The sequence below is a fragment of the Colletotrichum spaethianum genome (genome assembly GCF_022836535.1).
Source record: "Colletotrichum spaethianum MAFF 239500 DNA, contig26, whole genome shotgun sequence".
NCBI classification, from domain to species: domain Eukaryota; kingdom Fungi; phylum Ascomycota; class Sordariomycetes; order Glomerellales; family Glomerellaceae; genus Colletotrichum; species Colletotrichum spaethianum.
Genome location: NW_026054796.1, coordinates 472,356 through 496,013, shown reverse-complemented (window position 1 = coordinate 496,013; position 23,658 = coordinate 472,356). Strand labels below are relative to the sequence as shown.

The 23,658-nt window shown below is 55.6% G+C and overlaps 5 protein-coding genes and 1 non-coding gene across 6 annotated transcripts; 5 read left to right on the top strand and 1 right to left on the bottom strand.

The window, feature by feature from the left end:
• Positions 1 to 187: 187 nt before the first annotated feature.
• Positions 188 to 905, top strand: ColSpa_09096 (uncharacterized protein; the record flags this gene model as incomplete). Its single annotated transcript, XM_049275308.1, is given in 2 exon segments — positions 188 to 862; positions 873 to 905. Coding segments are annotated over 2 exon segments (708 nt in total).
• A 2,051-nt stretch (positions 906 to 2,956) lies between these two features.
• ColSpa_09095 (heat shock protein 90) lies at positions 2,957 to 5,131 on the top strand (the record flags this gene model as incomplete). Its single annotated transcript, XM_049275307.1, has 3 exons — positions 2,957 to 3,220; positions 3,281 to 3,736; positions 4,691 to 5,131. The coding sequence occupies 3 exons, from the start codon at positions 2,957 to 2,959 to the stop codon at positions 5,129 to 5,131; spliced, it is 1,161 nt and encodes a 386-aa protein (XP_049131264.1).
• Positions 5,132 to 5,630: 499 nt separating this feature from the next.
• Positions 5,631 to 5,712, top strand: ColSpa_tRNA_245. Its single transcript is given in 2 exon segments — positions 5,631 to 5,666; positions 5,677 to 5,712. It is a non-coding gene; the product is annotated as a tRNA-Thr (tRNA).
• Positions 5,713 to 6,051: 339 nt separating this feature from the next.
• ColSpa_09094 (uncharacterized protein) lies at positions 6,052 to 8,082 on the bottom strand (the record flags this gene model as incomplete). Its single annotated transcript, XM_049275306.1, has 1 exon — positions 6,052 to 8,082. One exon carries the CDS (start codon positions 8,080 to 8,082, stop codon positions 6,052 to 6,054), a length of 2,031 nt encoding a protein of 676 aa, XP_049131263.1.
• Positions 8,083 to 18,938: 10,856 nt separating this feature from the next.
• On the top strand, positions 18,939 to 19,745 carry ColSpa_09093 (uncharacterized protein; the record flags this gene model as incomplete). The annotated part of the gene is made up of 1 exon (XM_049275305.1): positions 18,939 to 19,745. One exon carries the CDS (start codon positions 18,939 to 18,941, stop codon positions 19,743 to 19,745), a length of 807 nt encoding a protein of 268 aa, XP_049131262.1.
• A 263-nt stretch (positions 19,746 to 20,008) lies between these two features.
• Positions 20,009 to 22,477, top strand: ColSpa_09092 (uncharacterized protein; the record flags this gene model as incomplete). The annotated part of the gene is made up of 1 exon (XM_049275304.1): positions 20,009 to 22,477. One exon carries the CDS (start codon positions 20,009 to 20,011, stop codon positions 22,475 to 22,477), a length of 2,469 nt encoding a protein of 822 aa, XP_049131261.1.
• Positions 22,478 to 23,658: the final 1,181 nt, after the last annotated feature.

The following is a 23,658-nucleotide window of genomic DNA, read 5'->3' as shown; positions in this document are numbered from 1 at the left end:
CGTTCTCATGATGAATTGGTGAGAGGCCTCTTGATGTTGATGGGTTTACATCAGAAGTGGCAATTGAAATGGTAGCATGGGAGTCTTCGTGGAATCATAGGGGCATGTTGACCAGACCAAGCCATCAGAAACACATATCAAGACGCCAAGCAAGAAACATCACATCCCCAAGCAAAAACATCGACACATGGCTCACAACTCCAACCAGAGAAGAGTCCAGCGACCGCGCGAGCAACGCCCAAACGCCGCCATTGTCATCATCCCGGACGCATACCGCTCGCCGCAACACTATGAGCTCCTCGCGGCGTCATGTCGGGCACTCGGACCGGAGGTCGTTGTCGTCGTCCAGAACCCCTCCTCACGGAGTTTCATCGGAGGGGCCGGACCGGCGGCAACTCCGGGCTTATACGACGACGCAGCCAACGCGCGACTGACGATCGAGGGACTGGTCCGTGAAGGGCAGAACGTCCTCATCGTCGCGCACTCCTATGGAGCCGTTGTGGCGTCTGGGTGTGTCAGGGGTCTCGGGCGGGAGGAGCTTATGGGAGTCTCTCGCGGAGGTGTTGTGAGGATGCTCTTCATTGCGGGCATCGTGCCATGGGAAGGGCAGAACGTCAATGAGGCGGTAGAAGGAATGCTAGGCGCGAGCACGTCGGACAACTATGCCGGCTGCTTGACGCACCACGGTGGAGAGAAGCTGGGCGGGCCCGAATATTCCGGCGCGCCGTTTGAGGAGCGGTTGACGTACGCCGGGTACAGGAGGATCCCGGTGACTTACATGGTAACGGTGACGGACCGGACGGTGCCGGCAACGCTGCAGGAGATGTTCGCCGGGGTTGTGGAGATTGAGGCGGGACGGGCGGTGGACGTAGTGCGGTATCCGGTCGGCCACTGCCCGGAGGTAACCGCGGTGGACGCGGTCGTTGACTGTGTTCGGAGGCCAGAGGGGGGCCGAGTTGTGTTTTTATTTAGTGTAGAATCATCAATATCCCTGTATGTCTTTTGGCATTCGAGGAGCAGCAGTTGGGTTGTGTTGCTTCTGGCTTTGTCATTGTGGAGGTACGTACACATTGCTGGTTCCGGAGGGATGCTATGAGTTTTGATAGAGCAGATTCTAGAAGCATCGCTGGCGAGCGGATCCCCTGCATTCGCTAGAGGCAGCCTGAAGCCTGGAGGTGTCCGCTGACCCCGAGATGCAGTTGGAGCTGAACGAGGAATCAGACACTTGCAGTAGGGGTTGGTGTCTGGAATGGCAGGGTGTTTGTAGCATCTTTTTCCAGTTGATTTAGACGCCCAGAAAGTACTTCCACTAAGTCGGCTCGAATTGCATTCTGCGTTGTTGCCAAGGCATGAGCTTCACTCTACATAGAGTTGAGAAGAGAAGTTGCAAAAAGATATGGACCGTGCAACAGCACCCCGGACGCTGCCAAATGCCCGGGCGATTCAGAACATGGGGGACGCGATGCACTGGCAAAAGGCAGAGCAGCACCTCAGAAGCCCATGTCTTGCATCGGGGCAGATTCAGTCCCCCATGCCGAGACCGGGACATGTGATTTACGTGGCCATGGACATGGGGGAAACGACACGCCTCGCTTTTCTCAGCCTCGTTGGCGGGTATGGAACTTAGGGGACTTCAGGGACCTTTGGGGGAGAATCCAACCTAGGGCCTCCAGCTTCCACAATAGGCGTCAGGCCAGGCACCAGACGCACCAAGAAGCGGGATTGGGGGATTTGGGGAAGAAGAGGAGGCGATGCATGCAGCCCGGTGCCGCCTTGTTCCGCCCTATCATCCCGAGACAGAGAGTCCAGCGCATGTAGTGTACACACGTCCATACCCACCAGCAATGGAGAAGAGAGAAGTGTCCAGTAAATTGTGGAAGACACGGGAACACCTGAAGGCATTCGCAGGCAAAGAAGACAAGGTCCTAGGAGGGGCAAGTAGCGGATATCCTCCACACAAAAAAAAGAGACACCAAAAACGGAAGAAAGGAGGACAGACAATGGTCTATCTTCTCCACAGGGAGGCAAGGAGGCAAAGACACGGGTAGGCAGAAAGGGCCGGCCAGGAGGCAGGACGCCGGGGAAGCTATGGGCAGCAGGCGCTGCGTGTCGCAGGCTTGCAGTCTTGCAGCCTACAGGTACCGAAGTATGCCAGCTGTGCCTTCCCATTCTCTTCTTTTCCATCTGCTGGAAGGTGGAAGGCACGAAAAAAGGGACCCCAGTGCCCCGTCCCAGAGTCCCAGAGTCCCACAAGGTGGCCGCCCTCCGATCAGCCAATCATGGCGCCCCGCACGGTTGCTGTGGTGGCAGGGCAAGCGAATCAGAGAAGGGTCTGGAAGGCCTGGAGGTGATGGAATCGTATAGAATTTCTGAGCTGGGGGGGTGAGCGTCGCTGCTTTGGTCCCTCTCTCTGCTGGACGCTTTTCTTTTTTAGCCTCCTCCTCCTTCCGCCGTCGTCTCGACTCTCTGACCTTTTTTCTTCCTCACATCACAATCCTCTCCTCCCTTTTCTTCAATTTCTCTCTTCTCTCCTATCCAACAATCAGAAGAAGACCGATTCGTAGCAGCGAAAGAACTGCCACATTTCGTTGAGTAGTCACACTCTCAAGGTAAGCTTGTTCCACCACCCCGCGCCCTCCTGCCGCTTCTCGATGCTGTTGCATCTCCGACGCCACCCCTCCTTTGGATTCCCCAGGCTTTCTGCAATTCAGCGTCAGCCTCGTTGAAGAGACTATACTTCAACGTTTCCGTTTCTGTTTTGCACCCAATTCGAGAGAAAAAACGGACGGTCCTCCCGTTTGACTCGTCGAATTGGTGACAAGGCTCCCGGCCCCCGCCCTGCCCCTCCTCGAATGCCAACTTCACCGCCAACCATCCGTCTAAGCAAAACCACCAACTAACAGCTGCTGCTAGAATTACGACCGTTACGCCCTAGATACCCACATCCACCATCACAATGTCTAACCCCGAGACGTTCGAGTTTCAGGCTGAGATCTCTCAGCTCCTGTCTCTCATCATCAACACCGTCTACTCAAACAAGGAGATCTTCCTGCGTGAACTTGTCTCCAACGCCTCCGATGCTCTGGACAAGATCCGCTATGAGTCTCTCTCCGACCCTAGCAAGCTCGACTCGGGCAAGGACTTGAGAATCGACATCATCCCCGACAAGGAGAACAAGACCCTCACCATCCGTGACACTGGTATTGGTTTCACCAAGGCTGTAAGTCAACCCTTCTGCTGCGCATCCCCAACCAACCCACGCAGTTGCTAACTACTGCAGGACCTCGTCAACAACCTCGGTACCATTGCCCGTTCCGGCACTAAGCAGTTCATGGAGGCCCTCACCGCCGGTGCCGACATCTCCATGATCGGTCAGTTTGGTGTTGGTTTCTACTCTGCCTACCTTGTTGCCGACAAGGTCACCGTCGTCTCTAAGCACAACGATGACGAGCAGTACGTCTGGGAGTCCTCCGCCGGTGGCACCTTCTCCATCACCCCCGACACCGAGGGTGAGCCCCTTGGCCGCGGCACCAAGATCATCCTCCACCTGAAGGATGAGCAGACCGACTACCTCAACGAGGCCAAGATCAAGGAGGTCATCAAGAAGCACTCCGAGTTCATCTCTTACCCCATCTACCTCCACGTCACCAAGGAGACCGAGAAGGAGGTTCCTGATGAGGAGGCTGAGACCACTGAGGCCACTGAGGACGATGACAAGAAGCCCAAGATTGAGGAGGTCGATGACGAGGAGGAGGACAAGGAGAAGAAGCCCAAGACCAAGAAGATCAAGGAGACCTCCATCGAGGAGGAGGAGCTCAACAAGCAGAAGCCCATCTGGACCCGCAACCCCCAGGACATCAGCCAGGAGGAGTATGCTTCCTTCTACAAGTCTCTCTCCAACGACTGGGAGGACCACCTCGCTGTCAAGCACTTCTCCGTCGAGGGTCAGCTCGAGTTCCGCGCTATCCTTTTCGTCCCCAAGCGCGCTCCCTTCGACCTGTTCGAGACCAAGAAGACCAAGAACAACATCAAGCTCTACGTCCGCCGCGTCTTCATCACCGACGATGCCACCGACCTCATCCCCGAGTGGCTCGGCTTCGTCAAGGGTGTTGTCGACTCTGAGGACCTTCCCCTCAACCTGTCTCGTGAGACCCTTCAGCAGAACAAGATCATGAAGGTCATCAAGAAGAACATCGTCAAGAAGGCCCTTGAGCTCTTCCAGGAGATCGCCGAGGACAAGGAGCAGTTCGACAAGTTCTACTCTGCCTTCTCCAAGAACCTCAAGCTCGGAATCCACGAGGACTCCCAGAACCGCAACATCCTTGCCAAGCTCCTCCGCTTCAACTCCACCAAGTCTGGCGATGAGCTCACCTCCCTCACTGATTACGTCACTCGCATGCCCGAGGTCCAGAAGAACATCTACTACATCACTGGCGAGTCCATCAAGGCCGTCACCAAGTCCCCCTTCCTTGACTCTCTCAAGGAGAAGAACTTTGAGGTTCTCTACCTCGTTGACCCCATTGATGAGTACGCCATGACTCAGCTCAAGGAGTTCGAGGGCAAGAAGCTCGTCGATATCACCAAGGACTTCGAGCTCGAGGAGACCGAGGAGGAGAAGGCCCAGCGCGAGAAGGAGGAGAAGGAGTTCGAGGGTCTTGCCAAGAGCCTCAAGAACGTTCTCGGCGACAAGGTCGAGAAGGTTGTTGTCTCCCACAAGCTCACCGGCGCCCCTTGCGCCATCCGCACTGGCCAGTTCGGTTGGTCCGCCAACATGGAGCGTATCATGAAGGCTCAGGCCCTCCGTGACACCTCCATGTCCTCGTACATGTCTTCCAAGAAGACCTTCGAGATCTCCCCCAAGAGCACCATCATCAAGGAGCTCAAGAGCAAGATCGAGACCGACGGCGAGAACGACCGCACCGTCAAGTCCATTGTCCAGCTCCTGTTCGAGACCTCCCTGCTCGTCTCTGGCTTCACCATTGATGAGCCCGCCAGCTTTGCTGAGCGCATCCACAAGCTTGTCCAGCTTGGCCTGAACATTGACGAGGAGGAGGAGAAGACTGAGAGCGCGCCCACCGCTGACACGCCTGCCGTCGAGACCGGCGACAGCGCCATGGAGGAGGTTGACTAAAGGATCTTTGGGATGAAAAACGGGATACCAGAGAAAAGTTCATTGGAGTTGGACGGTTTTCGGTTTTAATTGCGGCTTCGGAATGTTTTCCATAATTCCCTCCCCATATTAGACGTATGGGTGTATTCTAGCTAGCCCGTCATGATCATGAGACAGATGAGGTAGACGCACAGAATTGGAACGTTAAGACATGCTTTTTTTCACCATCTCAATCTTTGTGATTCGACCTCGAATGTTTGATACCGCGCGCCCTGACTTTGCCCACACCACTCAGAAATCCCATGGCACTCCTTATGTTGCGCTTTCTACATGTTCGATTTACGAGTCTGCTTGTTCGTCTTCGTCGCCGTTGAGCCTCGTTCCCAACTCGGCGCAGCTTCACTTGCCGAGTGTCTGCTATAGCAGATCAGGAAGACTGACTCCGACCTGTTTGGGCAAGCTAGGGGTCACCAGCCCCGCTTGATAAACTATTTTCATACTAGTCCCCATAACTTCACAAGCCCCTTTGGCTCAGTGGTAGAGCGTCGCACTCGTACTTGTTCGTCATGCGAAGGTCCACGGTTCAATCCCGTGAGGGGGCATTTCCTTTTGCGCCGCTATCCGAGAAATCGTTTCTGAACAAGCACTATGCTATGAACTTGGTTTTTCGGTCGATTACTCTTTGGTTTTGTCGCTTTACGAGACACTGAAGTGTGTTGCGTTATCCATCTTGTGAATGGCGGCCGTAGGCTACATCCACGACTCAGGTGTACTAGCTTTACGAGAACACGTTCAGGTACTCCACACAGCCGCTTGTTGATGTCTTGATGGTTTTTTCAACTCTAATAATCGACCTCATGTGCTGCTTCCGCTGTGGTTTAATGCAATTTGCACCTCGCGGCTTCCAGAGTTCAACTCGACTGGATGCTCCAGTATCAGCTTCAACAACTGGTCCGACACCCTTCACCTCGTACCTTCGTCCTCCCACCTTTGATCTCGCCCCCGTCCCACTTCTCCCCGTCAACCAACACAACCTGACAGCTCAAAACCTCGACCGTCCCACTGGTCCCCTCAGGCGTCCAAACCTCCGCCTCCAAGACGCTCTCGTCCTCGATCACGACCACGGCCCCAAACGCTCCTCCCTTGGCATCCCTCCACCCGGCCTCAACCCTCCTCAGGTCCCCCACCTGCGGCCTGAACACCCACTTCTTCCACCCAACAACCTCCAGGCCGACGACCTTGAAACTCAGCGCCTGTGTCGGCCCCGTCGACCAGCTGTGCGACAGCGACGTGTACGCCGCGTCGAAATTGTAGCCCCGCTGTGAGCGGTAGTAAAGCGACCCGTTGGCGCTCATCCCCTCTACCAGCGTCTCCCCCGTCATCAAGGGGGAGTCGAGCATGTACCCCCACGTGCGCCGCACAAGACGGAGCCCGCGGCGGGGCTTCCCGGCCGTGAAATGGGCAAGGACTTCGATGCTCGAGATGAAGGGGGAGATAGTGTCCGGGAGCTCGGGCGTGACGGGGCCGATTTGGTTCCAGTTCCGGAGTAAGGCGGTGGACACCGCGGAGGCTTGGGAGGGGGAGGTCGTGAGGTTGTAGTAGAGCGCCAGGGCGTTGCCGTCTTGTGGGAACAGAAGCGCGCCGGCCTCGGTCTCGTTGTCGCGGAAAAGCGAGGCGGAGGGGTCCCAGAGGACGGTGTTGTAAGCCTCCTTCAACCTCGCCGCGGCGGCGGCCCATGTCTCGGCCTGCCTCCCGCGTCCGTTGTCCTCCGTTGCCGTGTCGGCTGCCAGACTGGCGAGGGTGTACAGCGCGTGGTAGTTCAAGGCGTTGAGAGCGCTGTTGAACCCGCCGCCGCCGAGCCGCGCCCAGTCGTTCGGCTCGACCTGCTCCGCGAGGCCGACGTCGTTGCCGAGCGCCCGGACGATGTACCCCACGCCCGCCGAGATGTTCCCCCAGCGCGAAGCCACCCAGTCAAGATCCGAGGTGAAGACCGCATAGTTGAAGCACGCGATCAGCGTCCAGGCGTGGTATGTATCGCTCCTTGCCCCGCGGCGCCAGGACCCCGTCGTCGGGCCCGCAAAGGGCAGCGCGCCCGTGGACGCGTTCTGGTAGATGAACATGGTCTCGAGGGCGTAATAGACCGACTCGAGCCCGACGTCGCCGAGGCCGAGGTACGCGGTCGTCCCCGCGATGCCGAGGTCGCCGGGCCACACTGCGCGGTCGCGCTTCGCGCCGTCGAGGAGCATAGGCCCTTCGGCGCCGAGGGTCGCATTGTAAGCCCATCCGTCCTTGACCTGCGGGAGCCAGCGGCTGGTGTTGGGCGGCGCGATGTTTGTTTGCGCCGTGAAGACGCCGGCATACCACGCCCTGACGAGGAGGTCGTCGTCCGGGGTGTAGAAGTGGCCCGAGTAGTCGCTAGGGTCGTCCTGAGAGGGGGAGTAGCCGAGGTGGCACACGATCGAGGAGATTGTGACGGGGCGGAAGGCGTGGACCGTGACGAACTTGAACCCGCCGCGGAATCGCTCCGTTGGCATGATGTAGGGGGAAGGGGAGGCGGTGGTGAGGGTTACGTTGAGGGCTTTGTCGTAGTCCTGGGTTGGGACCGCGCCGGTGTCGTCTGAGATTGCGCGGACGAAGACCGGGGACTCGGCGAAAGCAAGGGAGAAGTGCGGTCCGGACGAGTCCTCCGTGGTGATTTCGTCCGTCTCCGTCGTCATGGAGAGGAGACCGCCGACGTAGCCAAAGTTAAGGGAGACTTGTCCGCCAGGTTGGAGGGAGAGGATATAAGTGCCATCGTCGGCGGAGGTCACCTCGGCGGCGCCGGAGATGGCATGGATCTCTTTGGGGAGGACGGTGCGCGACGTTGGGCTCTTGATGTAAGCCTCCCACCGCCGCGATGGGTCCGGGTCCGTGGTGCTAGCCGAGGCCAGAAGAGGGCAGAGCAAGAGGGCGAGCCGGAGGAAGCGCGCCATCGTAGAAGCAGGCCGGAGGGACGAGTGGGCGTGAGCGTGGCCCTGCCATTGTGATGTCGTATGCGGCGCGGCGGTGTTATTTCAGCTGGCACGGTTGCAGATCTCTTGGCTTCTTCGTCTTGGTTTTGCAGCAGACCGGATACCTTCGTGGTGGACGATGGAAGAATTTCCCCGCGTTGTTCGAGGAGAGTGAGGGGACGTCGGGGTAAATCTGGAGCGAAGCGGCGAGCGAGCCCGGGGGTCGCAGATCCGCGGGGCGGGGGTTGCATGGGAGGAGCATCGTAGCCTCGATCCGTCTACTTTCTGTACTTTGTTGGTGCGGGCTTCCCCCACTGTCAAGGAATTGGATAGAATATGGTCCTGGACCGAGTTCAATTGTCATGTGTAGCGATGGCATGGCAACGCGCAACGCGCAAGCTAGGAATACAGTGACTGAGTCAGAAACTAATGAATAGGAAAGAATACTGTATAGCTTATTCAATATTGCCAGGTCACAACGCTTGGCATAATGTCCCTCCCAGGACCAGTTGTTCCGATGTTTCGCCCCTGCTTGAAAGCCTGACGAGGCCGGGCATGTCTGCAGATGAATCGAGATGTACCTTGACAGCAGAAGAAAGAATACAATGCCTTTGTTTGTTTAACTCTCCGTTCGTCCTCCACAGTGCACTGGGTCAAGAGATATTGTCACTCTTTGTGGATATCTTGGTACCGTGGTCAACTCAGCAGTAATGGTCGGTAGTTCTGCGTTCCTACCGACGACAGACAAGAGGAAAACCCATGGCCACGGTAGTGACAGTGGCGTAGCTAGAATAGCATAGAATAAATAAAAAGTTGATGATGATGACTGCGTCTAAGAGCGTACTCTATGCCCAACTTCCTCTTCCGTCTTGTTTTACTACGCTACCACAGCATATGAATGGAGTTATCCATGTAGGTAAAGAACTTCAATCATGGCTCCTAGCAGTCTCTCAAGTGCAGGTCTGATGAGAGCTCTTGAAACACTATTTTCTACAATTGCCGTTCGATCATCGATCCCAGGTGCCCTCATATTGTCACTACCTATCGAGCCCTCAACCCTCACCAGAGAGAAGCAAGTATCACTGGTAGGTCGAAATCACCTACATTGAAACATACATAATCCTCCAGAACCTCAGACCCGACCCAAGTCGACTGCTCGGTTCTTACTGTGACGAGGATTCTAAATCTTGTTCATAACGGCATTAGAGCTACGCGCCACGCAATGTGTGATTCCCAGTGCATAAAATCTACCTGTCTTATCTTCAGAGGTTCCTATAAACTCAAGGTTGCGTAACACTCCAACTCACAGCTCACTCTTTATGCCGTATCAGATCCCACTGATGCCTGGAGCAGAACTGCATCCTTTCAGTGTTTAAATAGCATTCCTTGGCGGGCTGTCCCAAAACAAATGATAGCTCTAGCTTCCAAACTGAAGTGTCTCAGGGATAACCACAGTGATATGCGCACAACCAACTCACCTGTCAGATCTAAATCACTTCAATTACCAGTGTCTTCCCATGTACATGTTAACTGATATACAGAGAACGTGAACAAAGACCGGAACCGAGTGATACTACAGCTTTACTACTCGACTGTATACCTCTCAATACCATGGCATCAACTTCAACCATTGCGGCAAGGCAAAGAAGCACAGCCCGGAAAGATGTAAACCAAGCTACCAAGAGACTTTGGCAGCGAAGCAGATATACTCGTTTGTAGGGAACCTCTGCTGATAAACGAATCTCGTGTTCTTTCATCATACACAAGGGCGGCGATGAGCGCTAGCTCACATCGCAGACAGTCTCGTCTCGACACGGAGACCAACCAGTAACCCCCAGGTCCGCGTCTAATCAATGGCAAGTCATCAACGAGCAGCGGATGCTCTTGATGTCGCCGCGTCTGGGCGCCTGTGTCACTGGTTCAATACCGCTACTATGGAGGCCATAAAACCGCCACGGTGATACGGCCTCGCACTCAACAACGACCAACATACACAACCGTCAAGTAATCTCCTCCCCCGAGTTAACTGTCTTGCTTACTTTGCTGTATACCTAGACGTGAATCCTACAGAAACAGGTAAGAAGTGAAAACGAAAAACAGCCAACAGCGACTGAAACCCAGTCAAGCGAGGTTTCCCGGCCCCCGGCAGGGCTACAGCTTCTCCTACAGGCTTGATAAGGATAGAAGGCCTTTCCCGGATTGCCTTGCTTGAATACTAAGTTGGGACTGAAGTGGCCTTTCCATTCTAGAGAAGTACTGCGAAGGACGACCAGTCGGCTCCAGCTATTGCTGGTCAGTGATGAGGACGCAACTGACGAGGGCTCAAGGAAATCTTCAAGTCGACCTCAATCCTACTGATTCACAAGGTCTCACGCGTGAGCTTCAGATGCCAAATCAGAAGTTTCCTCAAGCCCTTTTCCAGAAGCCGACGTTACAATACCTCGCATTGTGCCAGTCTCACTTGAAGACAGACCACCTCACACACCACCAAAACACCAACCCCCCTCGTCCGCCAGCCTCAAACTGCACTCCGTCGTCGCGAAGCAGCACCCAACTGGGTGGGCAAGCTAGGAAGTTACGTAGGAGACGGCGCCCAGACCCGCCGCTAGACAACGACGGGTCCCCGGCCATCATTGACTAACACTAAGGAAACTGCCGCGGCCATGCCTTTGGAGCCAGTAGACTAGTCTGGAGGGACATGCTGAAGGCATGACGCGGTTCACTTGTAGGCGGCCAACTCCAATCCTAGGAAGGAATCAAAGTTGGGGTCCTAATCAAGAGACCAACATGGCCAGCTCGTCAGCCCCTTCCTTTCCAAGCCACGCCGCAAACCTGCAGGGCAAAGTGCTCCTCTCCCAGCGCAATATGATCGTATCATTCGCATAGACCGAACCGCCGTTGACCAACGAACAAAAGTCTGAAAGATTATTCGTCTCGACCATGAAATCCCATTGCTCCACTTGGAACCGTCAATAACACTCCAGCCGGGCCCTCTAAGGCAAGGTTCTCGCATACCGGGTGTCGATTGGATGGCTTGCTGACTTTGGTTCCTATCCAAGCTACAGTAGCTACGGTTCGATGTCGACCATTACAAGCGAGCCTGTGCGCAACGGGTAAGGGGAGTTTTGAAGACTGGGCGTTCTCTCGTGGAAACGAATCCATAGGGATGGAGCTGATCAAGTAGTCGTGCTGCCAACGCATCAAGCTCTGGGGGCAGCTGATTGCTAGCCTTCGTGTCTCAGCCCAGCCCAGCCCCGACCAGCCTCCCGTGAGGACCCGAAAATGTCGTGAAGGGAAGAGCAGGATTCCCATTCGAGCGAGCTCTTAGGTCGATGGGTGTGGTTGCCCTGGCCTCCACCCAGCGCGCTAGTCCCGCGTCTGTGAGAATGCGCCATGCGCCACTTGCGGATAAAGGCGTGGGCGGGCGATTTTTTTGGCTCCTTGTCTGCGTGGACCCGTATGTACGACGATACTAGATTCGGATGATAAGAGAGAAAAAGTCTGATACTCCTCCTCCAACAGCCGCCGTGATGGGGTGTGAAAGAGTGTGAAAGCTGTGGCAGCTCGCACCTCGGACTCATCACGTTACTCACTAGACCCAAGACGACAGATTACGCATCCCTGCTGTCTCATCGACCTAGGCCAATGAAAGTGCCGAAACCCCTGCCCGCCTAAACTGGCCCCCTGGTTGCGGGATCTTTGGCGGCTACGATTGGAGAAGGGACAGGGGCCGTGGGCTGGATCAGTGTTGGAAAGTGAAAAGGGATCTTGATGATTTCATCATTGCTCGGGCTCGCTTCTGTTTCTGCAGACCGAGACGAGTGACTTGGTTTCCAGACCGCAGATAATCCAATATGGCGGCCTTGTTTTTTGGATATGCTCAATGCCTGATGCCCAGATCTCAAGTTGTCTCTCGGAGTCAGCGAGACGATCCTGGCTCCACCGTTGCGAGTACCGAGTACATGGGGCATTTGCGGTAGCACTTGGGCCGACGAAAACCCTGAGATCTGCGATTTTCAAGACCAGGAAAAGCCACAGAAAGCAACGGTGCTGTTGGCACTGAGCCACCCGAGACCCACTTTATCGGGCCTGAATGCCACGTCACCAGCCTCACGGTCCAGTGAATATATGGGTTGCGGATGAGGCGTGTGGCGGAGTGCAGCTTTTCGCCTTTTTTACGGCCTTGTGGCTTTAGGTTGCCTCTTTACAGTCCCCTTGGCGCCACCCAGGGAAGCCGTTGCGAATTGCTTCTGCACACTCTAGCAGGGCTGCTTGTCTCGGTTCGACTGCCAACTTAGCCTTGACCTTGCCCTTGCCCTTGCGATATGCAGCGCAGTTGCAGATACAGTCGCAAGCTGGTTGTCGGCCCTCGCAGGGTCCAGATTAGACGCGGCCAGCGCATAATAGTCGCCACAGTCGAGCTGCAGGTTTCAGCTGCTCTCGTCCGGTCGCCGCATCGCCATTTGCGCTTTTCATCGCACTGACGTTTACCGACATATGTTGCCTAGAGATCATGGCCCTGTGAGCTGTAATCCGTAGTTCGCACTGCCGGAAGAAAACCTTGTCACTGCCGGTATGCCTGGCCGATTGCGTCGCCCAGATACTATGCCACCCGGGGTCGATTCGTGGGTCGATCTAGGCCGCGAAGAAGCAGGCCGTGTTGCTATTCTCGTCTCGTTCTGCATGCTGCAAGTCAGGCCAGACATTAAGGGCAATGATCGGTTGAGCAGGCAAGTGGAAGGAAGACCTTTGCGAAATCCAAGGTCAGCTTGTCGCATATCACTTCTAGCTCTTTTCCTGGGTCGACCAGCATGCTCATAGACCTATCAAGTTTTCCTATAGCCGGCCATGTGTGCAATAGGAGGTGTCATGTTCTTTTGCTTCTTCCAGTTTTTCTTTCACAGGCGTTGGCTCCGAGACACCGACAACCGTTGCGGGGGAAATGTCGGGACCGGTCGAAAACACAAGATGAGAGGTCATCTCTGACTAAGGGACATGACGCCAATATCACCTCCTTTCGACGCAATAGTCCTGAAAGAGAAACGTCGTCGTCAAGACGAAGTGAACGATTGGCGACGAGATGGTTCCAGGAGATGCGGGTAAGGAGAGACATGCATGAGGGGAAATGGCTGTTCAGGGACGCAAGTTGGATGGTGGGAAAATGTCTCGGATGCGCCAAATGATTGGCCATAAATGCAGATGAGCAGGCCAATCAAATATGGAGAAAGGAGCCGTGCCCCTTCCTGCTCAGAAGTCCATTTGGGCCCTGGCCAATGACTGTGGTGATTTTACGTGGAACCCCGGACGAAGTGAACAATAACCCTCTCTTACGGTGGTGGTTGGATGCTTTACGCGGGTCGGGGGCGATTGCTCGAGCGGATCTGTATCGACAAGAGACAATCTCATACTCCAGTTTCTGTAAAGAGCAAGGGCCTTGGAGGACCGAATTAGTTGGTAGCGTTGCACTGTGTGCGAATAGAAGCCTTCCAGATGTCTTCTCTCTTCAGGTTGGTGCATCAGGTAGAGCCTGCGGCTAACCTACTCCTCGAGGAGGCTGGCTGTGACGCGAGCTATTGCCAATGGACCTAATCAGACAATTCAATTCAGGCATGGTGGTAAGCTTGCAAAGGTGTAGCCACTTCTGAACGTATCATAGCTTGCCCAGCCGGAGAATTAAATCGTTGGTTGGTCTCTGGCGAGAGTAGCCCCAATCCATCGTCCGTCCTGCCCGGGTTCTTTGGAGTTGTGATGGATGACCAAGCCTTCAGGAGTGCGCCACCTATTGTCGACTTAGCAGGCCGGGTCCGGTCGACCTTTGGTCGACACCATCCCCAAAAATCCTAATTCGACATACGAGGAGTCGAGAACCGCGACATGCTTGTTGGTGGCGCTTCCTGGTTGTTGGTTTGACGACGCGTCCGTGAGGCTTTTCGCTGCAGTCATCTATCGTGCTCAGGTCTGGCAGCCAGTAGACAGCTGCTATTCCCTCGTCGCGGGGTTTCTCCGTCGATCGTCCTGCGAGTCTCTCGATCGGGTACCTTCGAGGCACGAGCGTGCCAACCAATGTTTCCCTGTTGGTTCCTCGTAGGCGTAAGCGCAGAGACTCGAAAACAAATCGAGTGGTTGCCGTCGCGGCGATTCAGCAGCGCCTTTTGCAGTTCGTTGCAGAGCAGGTTTGTCGATATTGAGCCCGACAGAGCTGCTCACACACCATCTTGAGGGTCACTGCCCGCAAGTCTCTAGTCATCCAGGATGAACCGCCGAGACGATATGGAGGCGTCGCCAAACAAGCGCCGGGCATTGGAGGAATGGTGGGGCATGTGTGACAAGCGTATCGGTAGCGTGGGCGATCAACAGGGAGGGTGGCATGAGAGTAAGACATGCAGAAACCTGTCCTCTCGGACGGCTTGGAGTGAGACATGCAGTGGATCATTGATAGATGACATGTTGACGACAGTCGTCGACGCTGGTGAATCAAGCGTCCCTGGGCTGTCTCGCATGGCGGTCGGCGGCTCGACGACGTTGACGGTTTTCGGCGTCGCGGCGAGACTGACGCAGGGGAAAGGGCGCGCGGAGCAAAAGAGAGAGAGAGCACGAGTAAAGAGCCGAGTCAGTCGTACGTATCGTCTCGTGTATGTGAGGGCTCCCATCCGGCACTTGGTCAAGTATTCAACGTGGATATTAAGTGCGTAAGGTTTGAAGCGACAAGGACATGAGAGGCCATAGACTCCCCAGGACTGGAGATGGGTGGAGGTCCCAGAGAGGAGGTCGCTCTCTGCAGTCTGAGCGTACCTAGGTTGAACGCAAAGACGAAAGAAAAACGTGGTGGGAAAGAGTTAAAAAAAAAAAAGACAGCCGGGGACCGTTGGCCCCGCCCACGCCCGCGCCGTCAGCAGTTGAGCGCACGTTCCAGTTGAGCCGTCCTGACCCGCAGGTACGTACCGAAAGCCGCTCACGCTAGAGCCGTTTTTGGGCAGGTGCGCCTAGGACCCACTTTCTGGGCCGTCCGTCCGCTCCCTCCTCCTCCTCCTCGTCGAGTCCTTCCTCCTTCGTGCTCCGTCGCCTTCCTTCCCATTCCCGTCTTTCCCTCTGTGCTCCTCCCAGCCTGAGGTTGGGGTTGTTTCTTTTTGTCGCTCGACGGCATCTTCATCCACGCCTGCTCTGGAGCGCCCTTTCCCGTAATGGCCATCTCCCGTCTCTTTGTCCATTCCATTCCCCGGCGGAGAATCCACACCAGTTTCGTTTCCCATTGAGACAAACAAATCGTTCAACTCATCCCGTCCGCCGCCGTTCATTCGACGATGACATCCAGCGTTACCCCTGCTTCCCTGCATCAATAATACATCAGACTTATGACTTTTGCCTTCTTACTGCGTCTTCACCCGACTACAATCTGGCTTCCTTCCCGAATCCCCCCTCCTCCCATCTTTCTCAGTCGCTCGACCTGGCGGGGCGGGCCATTCCCTTGTTCGCCCCAAGGTCATTCCCAGCCGCCAGCTTTGGGCGTTTGCCTCCCGCCATTCATCCAGTGTCCATCCCGAGTCCCGTGCCCCAACCCAAAAGAAACTACTTGGTCGCGCACGCCGTCGGTGAAGCGTTAGTAGCGCAGACGGACTGGCGGTATGCACAGCCACGCCCGCTGCTTTTTGGGTCACGCTTGTCTACCATCTCTGCGATGAGGGAGGGCATGTCGCATCCCCTTCGCTTCTCTGTCAATTTTTTTTTCTTCAAGGTTTGTCCAAAGCAGGAAACATCGAAATCGACGTGCCGGCAAAGTCTGGTCATCCCCTGCCCCCATCCGTCCCTATTCTTCTCCCCCCCCCAGAATCCCAGAGTCCCAGACGATGCAAACGAACCCGAATGCGGACAAGGGCCAGGCAAGGGTTTGCGGTCCAATGGCGTCGTTGAGCCGCCATCTCAATGCTCTTTTCTGCTCCCATAGGACGAGCCGTGTATGCAGAGTCCAGGGCGAGAAAAGCTACCCGCATGGCGGCGCAGTTGCAGTTGTACGCCTCGCGGCCATTGAAGCTGTCTTGACTATTCTCTCTCTCTCTCTCTCTCTCTCTCCCCGCCTACTCTCCGTACCCTGTACGTTGTCGACCTGTCATCGACGTCGGTGCCGCTTCCAGCGTCTCTTTCTCCATCTCGGCTCCCATGTCTGTGGCCCCTCTCCGCTGCACCTCTGTTTTGCTTCTTCCCTCCCATGGCCATGCTCTCCCCCCTATGCGTCCCCCATCTGCACACTGCCCCTCGTCCGCCTGGGTCCGTTTCCACCGCGACAGCAGTTCGCATTTCGATGCTCTCCCAGCTCGCGTCCAGCATTACCCTTTTCAGGCCCCCTCGCTTTTCTTCTGAGATGACTCAATGTATTGACTGGCCCAAACCGCTGTCCGATCTCCTCCCTCCTGCGGCTGTTCCCTGTTGACTTATGCCCAATCCCAAAGCGCCTGCTCTCGGCGGTTGCAGCAGCTCACCTGACTTGGGCTCATGATCCCCGATTCCTGACCGCTGCATAGCCATGACTGTAGGGGGAATCTTAGTGTAGCCTGCTTTGGGTACTCCGTGGTGAAGGCTAAAGGCAAGGGTTCAGACGCCACGCGCAAAGAATAGCAATCGACATCCACTCTCACCTACAGATACAGACATACGCGAAAGATACATGGATACGTACACCTGATCTGTCTCCTGGAGCTGTGCTGGCTACGACTCAGGGTGCCTCACGCTCACATCCTGCGGACCTCCTGCAGAAGTACCCTTTCTGCTAGCCGTACCCCTACCCGCTTGAGCCGGCCGACGCCGTCCATTCACGCCGTTCCAGTGAACTGGCTCCAGGCCAAAGGTGCAAGATACCCAGATGTCCTGCCCGGCCTATATACAATCTGATGTTGCCTTGGCCCGGCATGGTTGTCGCTACTTATCTTTACCCGTAGCTTCTCTCTTTCTTTTTGCCTCTGCCACTGCTCCTTGTTCCTTGCCCTGCCCTCTCTTTGCCACTACGTTAGATCTCGTTCTCCATCCCCCGTCTCCATATTCCTCCTCTCCGCACACACTTATCTCAACTACACCTCCCCTCTCATGAGCTAAACCCAACGGTCTCAACTCTTCCCCAGGCGTCAATCCAGTCGCAATTGCAAATCTCACCATCAGCTCTCGACTCACGCAAAAGAGGCTGGCTTACCTTGCTTGACAGGCGCCAAGGTCTGCTCTCTCTATCTAGATGCGGCTTCCCCCCACCATTTCAGGACCCTTCTGAACCCCTCACCACCACTACGACCATCCCAGCCGAATCGGCTCTCCCACGGCAGCCGCGCAACCTCCCACCAACACACCATCTCGCACCGCACCATCACAATCCGGAATCCATCCCCCTCTTCCGCGCCAGCATCCCGTGTTGACAATTTTTTCTTCTTCTCCTACTCACTTCGTTCTGGTTCTTTCAGAGAGGAATCCTCACCTGCCGTCTGCTGTGCCTCTTTCAATTTGTTTTCTCCATATAACACTATTCACTCTCCTTTACTGGAACTCTTCATCTCATCCCAGCCCGAGGAGCCTTTTTGGGACTGTCGTCACTTTGTTGTTGTGCGTTGTTAATCAGCCTCGGTGAGACCGAGGATCCTATCCTCTGTTTCTGTGACTGGTATCTCATCCGTTACACCAGGCTGTGCCCTGAGCAACACGGTCTCGGGTGAGCATCTACTTGCCAGACCCAAGCTTGGTCAAACTGCTAGGTTGTTTCCCCCTCCATTCTTTTCCACTGAGAACCTCGCCGCTAACATGTGGCCAGACCTACACGCGTAATACTGGCGGAGACATGAGACATTAAAGTTATCGGATTATGGTGGACAGGCCCAGTATATACTTCCAACCCGGGATATCATGGCAACCCCACGCATGGGATTAGGCTTGCCAAGCCGTCCGGATGAGCCGATACGAGCCAGAAGAGCTGCTACCGCTTCCATGGAGACGAGGGCAGATGCACAGAACACGCCGCGGAATATCCGAAGAGAAGGGGAGAATATTCGCATCGCCATTCAACAACCAACACAGAGCAAGCCATCAGCCCAGGCACCACGAATTACTTCCGCACGCCGCCCATCTATCCCGATGTCTTCCATCCGCCCTCCGTTAACCCACCAGACGCAGTCATGGAGTTCCAACAGCACAGCTCCCGAGAGACTCAGCCATGTCCCAACGATGTCAGGCTCCTCAACATCTGGGCTACCCCAGACAAGCACCCCTAAACCGAAACCTAACGTACTGCGGAGGAAGAAGTCATCCGTTGCGCAAAAAACCCCCAGTCTGCGCCATGATTCGAACACCGACTCGACTCGCACGAGTTCTTCTTCATCTGCCCCCGATCTCGTTCCTCCCTGGACCCCTCTGTCGGATATCACCTTGACCGAGGCATCACCGAAAGCCCCACGGAGATTCGGATCGCGCACGTTGTTGATCTTCCCAAGACACAGGCGCAGGCCGTCACCATCTACCCTGAACTCGATCGATACAGGGACTATGGTGGACGGCCTTCCATGTCTTCAGAAGGCTCGGGTGCCGACTTCCTCCACAGGTTGGCCACACATGATCTCCCCCCACCGACCCCTGTGTTTTCCGGCACCAGCAGCCAACTCAGCGCTTTCAGTGCCAGTCCGTCGACAAGGTTCTCCGAGTCGACGAGCCCAGGTCCGTACAGCCGCGACACGACACCCACGTCCATGTCGTCACAGTCGCCGGGTCTTGTCGCCCCGATGAGACTGCCTGTGCCGAGAGTGAGGCAGGTGAGTCCTGCCGTAACACGGCCACCGGTCTCCCGGAGAAGAGCTGGAAGTATACCAAACGAGATGGAGGCGTTTACCGCCGACCCTCACGGGCTCGCTGCAGTACGCGAATCCCTAACGTCGTCCTCGTCCAACTCGACAGTCCGCGAAAGCGACCGCAAAGACACCAAAAAGAAGAGGACGTTGTCGCCCTTGCCCCCGAGCCCGCCTCCACGGAAGTCTTCCCAGAAGTTTGCCAAGAGCAAAGACAAAGATGAATCTCCATCAAAGGCCTTCCGGGAGCCTGCCATGCCTGTTATGATTACAACGACACCCGTCCAATCGCCCCCACGGGTGCCACCAGCCGCTTCACCTAGGGCAACACCACCGGCACGGCCCAGCAGAGACAATACCCCGGACTTACAGTCACAGTTGTTTGGTCCATGGCCTGTCATCCAAAGCAACCTGTCATCTACCTCCTTATTGGGCGACAGACGCGGACCGGATCCCCAGGCTGTGTCGAGATCGACAACTCCCCTGTCTTACCCGGACATCCCTCAATCATCTCGACTACCGGTTGGCAGGGAAGCTACACCGGCCCCACGGTCGACCAACGCCTCCAAGACCAAGCAGAGCGAAGGACGTGTTACCCGCACCCCCAGTCCCAACACATCGACATTCTCTCGATTTCCCTTCTTCGGCCGTCGTTCCAAGACAGCACCGGAAATCCCCGGGTCGACAAGAAAGACAAGCCCGCTCGCAAAGGCCCTGCTGCCGGCACTGGTCATGAGGGATACGGACGCCTCGGCGGAATCCGGCGGAAAAGTGGCAGCTCAACCACCAACCCGGCCCGACCAAGCCTGGAACCTGGATCATCGCAGGACAGCTTGATCAGTATTCAACCCACTGACACTTTCCTCCTGGAGCGAATGAATCCGGTTGTTATTTCCGGCGGGGAGATCATTGAGAACAGGAACCAGAGCGTAGACCTCACTCGATCAGAGAGTAACCAGAGTTTTGGCTATGCTTCGGAGGTGTCGACGACCTCCAGCGCGGGTAGAGGTCTTGCTCCCTCAGCTATCCCTCGAGGCCGTCCCCATGCATCCTTGAGCAGTCGTCGTCCATCGGATAGCAGCGATTCTGAGGCCGGCAACATGAAGTCCACCTTGGCATTCAGACGATCTGTCCAGCGATTGCGCTCATCCCCTGACCAAAGCCCCCTTAAGCTCCCTCAGCCCATCAACACCACCGGAATCGCATCGCCGCCAATCAACAGCCAAGACACGACACTTCTTTCAGATGACTCTCAGTTCGAAATTCACCGTGAAGTTATTCGTGGCCGAATCGCTGCAGCCACCGCCACACCCCCAAAGAAGCTTACCAAGCGAGCTCGCTCACCAAGGAAGTGGAACCTCTTCAGCCGGTCCCAGAGTCAGCCGAACACCAAGAAGAAAGAGAAGGACGCCGTACCGGTGGCCGCTACCGTCAAGGTCGTACAGCACAAGCCCGCAGCTTTCTACACGTTGATGGATGGTTCTGAGCAGGAAGACACCGGCACGCAAGACGTCGAGGAGATTCTTCGAGAGGCCGAGGTCTTTGATCTTCCTTCTCCACAGCCCTTATTCAAGGAAAGACGAACATCCTCTGCCAGCCAGAATCAGAGGAGGGAATCCTTAAGCAGACTCCTCCAGCCAACCAAGTCATCACAAGCTCGCAGGAACTCGGCGACTGCTGCCCCCAAGTCGACGTCGATCCCAGCGATACGTTCTATGAAACCAACGCACACATCACAGGCCAGCGTGTCGAAGCCAGCGGAAGCACGTCCCAGTCGTCTTCCCCAAGTGGGCCGCATTCCCAAGGTCGTCACCTCCAGACCGGAACATACGTCGTCCAGGAGCTTCTCCCGTCCCTTCAATAGAATCAGCTTGCAGATGCAGCCCCAGGCTGCGAGCTTCAACCCTGACTTCGTGGCCTCGGGGCCAACACCGCCGGAGATGTCCACTCCCGAGCTCTCCCGGGGAGAATCTACAGAGACTAGCGATAAAACCAACTCGGACCCTCGTTCCTCTCTTGTACCGGTGAAGACTCCCGAGATGATCCAGATCGGCAAGGAATTCCTAGCATTCTCTCCCCGAAAGAACTCGGAGTGTACCACGAGCACCGATTCCAGCAGCTGCGGGATGTACACTCTAGCAGACGCTATGGCCTTTGTGCCTGATCCCAATGCTCCGCTGGTCGAGGATGAGATCTGGGATGAGTATAACGACCTGATAGGCGAGGTGCCGCCATCTGCAACCTCGTCAAAGGGCGTTCCTTTCCATCTTGAGACATACGGGTCCCGGATGTCCAAGAGGTCTCTCAAGCCTCTTGAGTCTCCCACCATCGCGCCTCCGTCAAAGGCCCTAGAGAAGACCATCGAGGTCGACAAGAGTGGTCCCACCTCCAGTGTCTACAGTGCCGACATGACCGAACGACTCAAGGCTGCGTTCGCGCTGAAGCCTGAAGAGGACTCGACAACGCTCGTGCCAGTCGCCGAGGTGCCTGCCAGTGTCATCGACCGCGAGAGCACACAGCTGGCGCGTAGGGCAACGGCCGCATCGCAGAGGAGCAGCGGCTCATCCCGCAAGTCGAGACAGTCCGATTGCAGTTGCCGGTCTTCTGAGGATGACTCACCCCTGTCTCAGGTCAACCTCCGCGTCGGCTCGATGACTGTCAGCAAATGGTTATCCTTCGGACACGTCCTCTTCAGTCCAGCCAGGGACCAGCTTCTGGATGTCGTCGGCTCTCTGAAGCGTCACTCAATTCTTGTTGTTGATGGTCTTGGCAACGACGACTGGTCTTTCTACGCAGCCGAGACGTACCCTGCGGCTACATTTTTCAACTTGTCGCCTCGGGCACCACTACCAGAGGAGCACAAAGGCTCATCGAGCTTCCCTCTGAGCCCACCCAACCATCACCAAATCCAGTACCTCTCACACACGGACAAGTTCCCCTTTGGTCCGGAGAGTTTTACCTCAGTGGTGTTCCGCTTCCCTGCCGCGGCGCCTGAGTCACATTACCGCAACATCGTCTCAGAGGCCCGCCGCGTGCTGAAGCCCGGCGGGTATCTGGAACTTTCTATCCTGGACGTCGACCTCAACAACATGGGCAACCGCGGTCGCCGCACCATTCGTCGTCTCAAGGAGCGAATTCACGAACGGAACCCGGAGATAAGCATCGGCTCGACTTCTGACCTCATCCTTCGTCTCCTCGGACGCAAAGGCTTCTCCGATGTCAAAACTTGCCGTGTCGGTGTCCCAGTTGCCAGCATCATCACTCGATCAGACAGCGGTAGCAAGAAGCCTCCGGTGGCTGGCTCTCGAAAGTCCAAAGAAGTCCGCAGCCTCGCCGAGATGATGAATGAGGACGGTGACTCAGCGGATGAGAACATCACCAAGATGGTGGCCAAGGTTGGTCGCTGGTGGTACACCCGCTGCTATGAGAGTTCCGCTGGCACGGCCAACAGCAAGAGCATCTGGACCGACCGCGCTTTACTCTCCGAATGCGAGGAACTACGGACCAGCTTCAAGCTTATGGTCTGCTATGCGCGTGTCCCCGAGCGGACCCGAACCGCCAGCATATGATTCTGCGGAAATTTTTACCTTTCGATTCTTGTCTAATTTCAGCGCTATTCCTCTAACACCCTCGTTTTCCACACTTACGCACATAACTCATCCCAATGTATCTTTGTCATCGGCCATCATTATCGGGGTTTCGGAACGAAAGAGGAAAGAAGTCGCATCAAAGATTTAAAGAGGGCGCAAGCCCATCTCCGGCTCCCACCAACAGCGAAGCATGTGTGGTTGAGCTGCATTTTATTTATCTTACCCACTTTTCTACAGCAAGCATAGCAGCCGGTGTACACAGGACGGCGTTGCGGGCGGACATGACCTGACCCCTTGACTGGGCGCCTTGGGCATGTCTTCCACTGTTCCCTCTACTATCATATCTCCTTAGAATTTACTCGTCAAGCCACCACTGGCGACTGATGTATTTCATAGTATTGGGTTCATGAAAACCCGTAGTCTTGTATTCTGGCCGCTGGCTGTGCCGAGGCGGAAAATATCCCCCTCCCTTTCTTTTCACTTCAAACATACTAGCACAAAAAGCACAAACTTAATGTTTTTTTCTTTCTTCACGTCAGCAGCGATAGGATTATCTTGGAAGTGGATTGGATCAGAAAGAAAAGCTGGACTGGACTGGACTGGAAAGGAAAGGAAACATGGTGCGACTAATGTGATGGCTGTGCCGTTGCGCTTCTCCTTAGGGTTGTCTCTCTTCTTCTTCTTCTTTTCGCTCAATCGGAGCGCTGGATTATTGCGTTTGAAGGGGGGGGGGCAATGAGACATGAAGAAGAAGCGCGGTGGCTTATGGCCCGAAAGGTGGAGGGAGGAAGAGGGACGGGAAACGAACAAGTACGACACGATTCATGCGTTTGATGTCTGGACTGTCCTTTAGAGCGTTTTGCATGGCACGAGATACCCCCAATCTTTTAGTAGCGGAAACGGATGATTTGATTATCATGATGAAGAGCCCTTAATCAAACGTGGTCTTGGTTTTTGTGCAAAGAGAGTTTGTGAATTCGTGTTTGCCGTAGACGTAAACTCCTGCAATGCTTATACAGCCAAAGGGCGAGTAACACAACAAGCAGCACTACCCGTTCTATAGAATGGCATTACGTATCCCAAACTCGAGAGTATCTTTCTCGTCAAGTACATATAGTCTTGACGGCAACCGGAAGTTCAGTCACCAAACCCATCAGCCT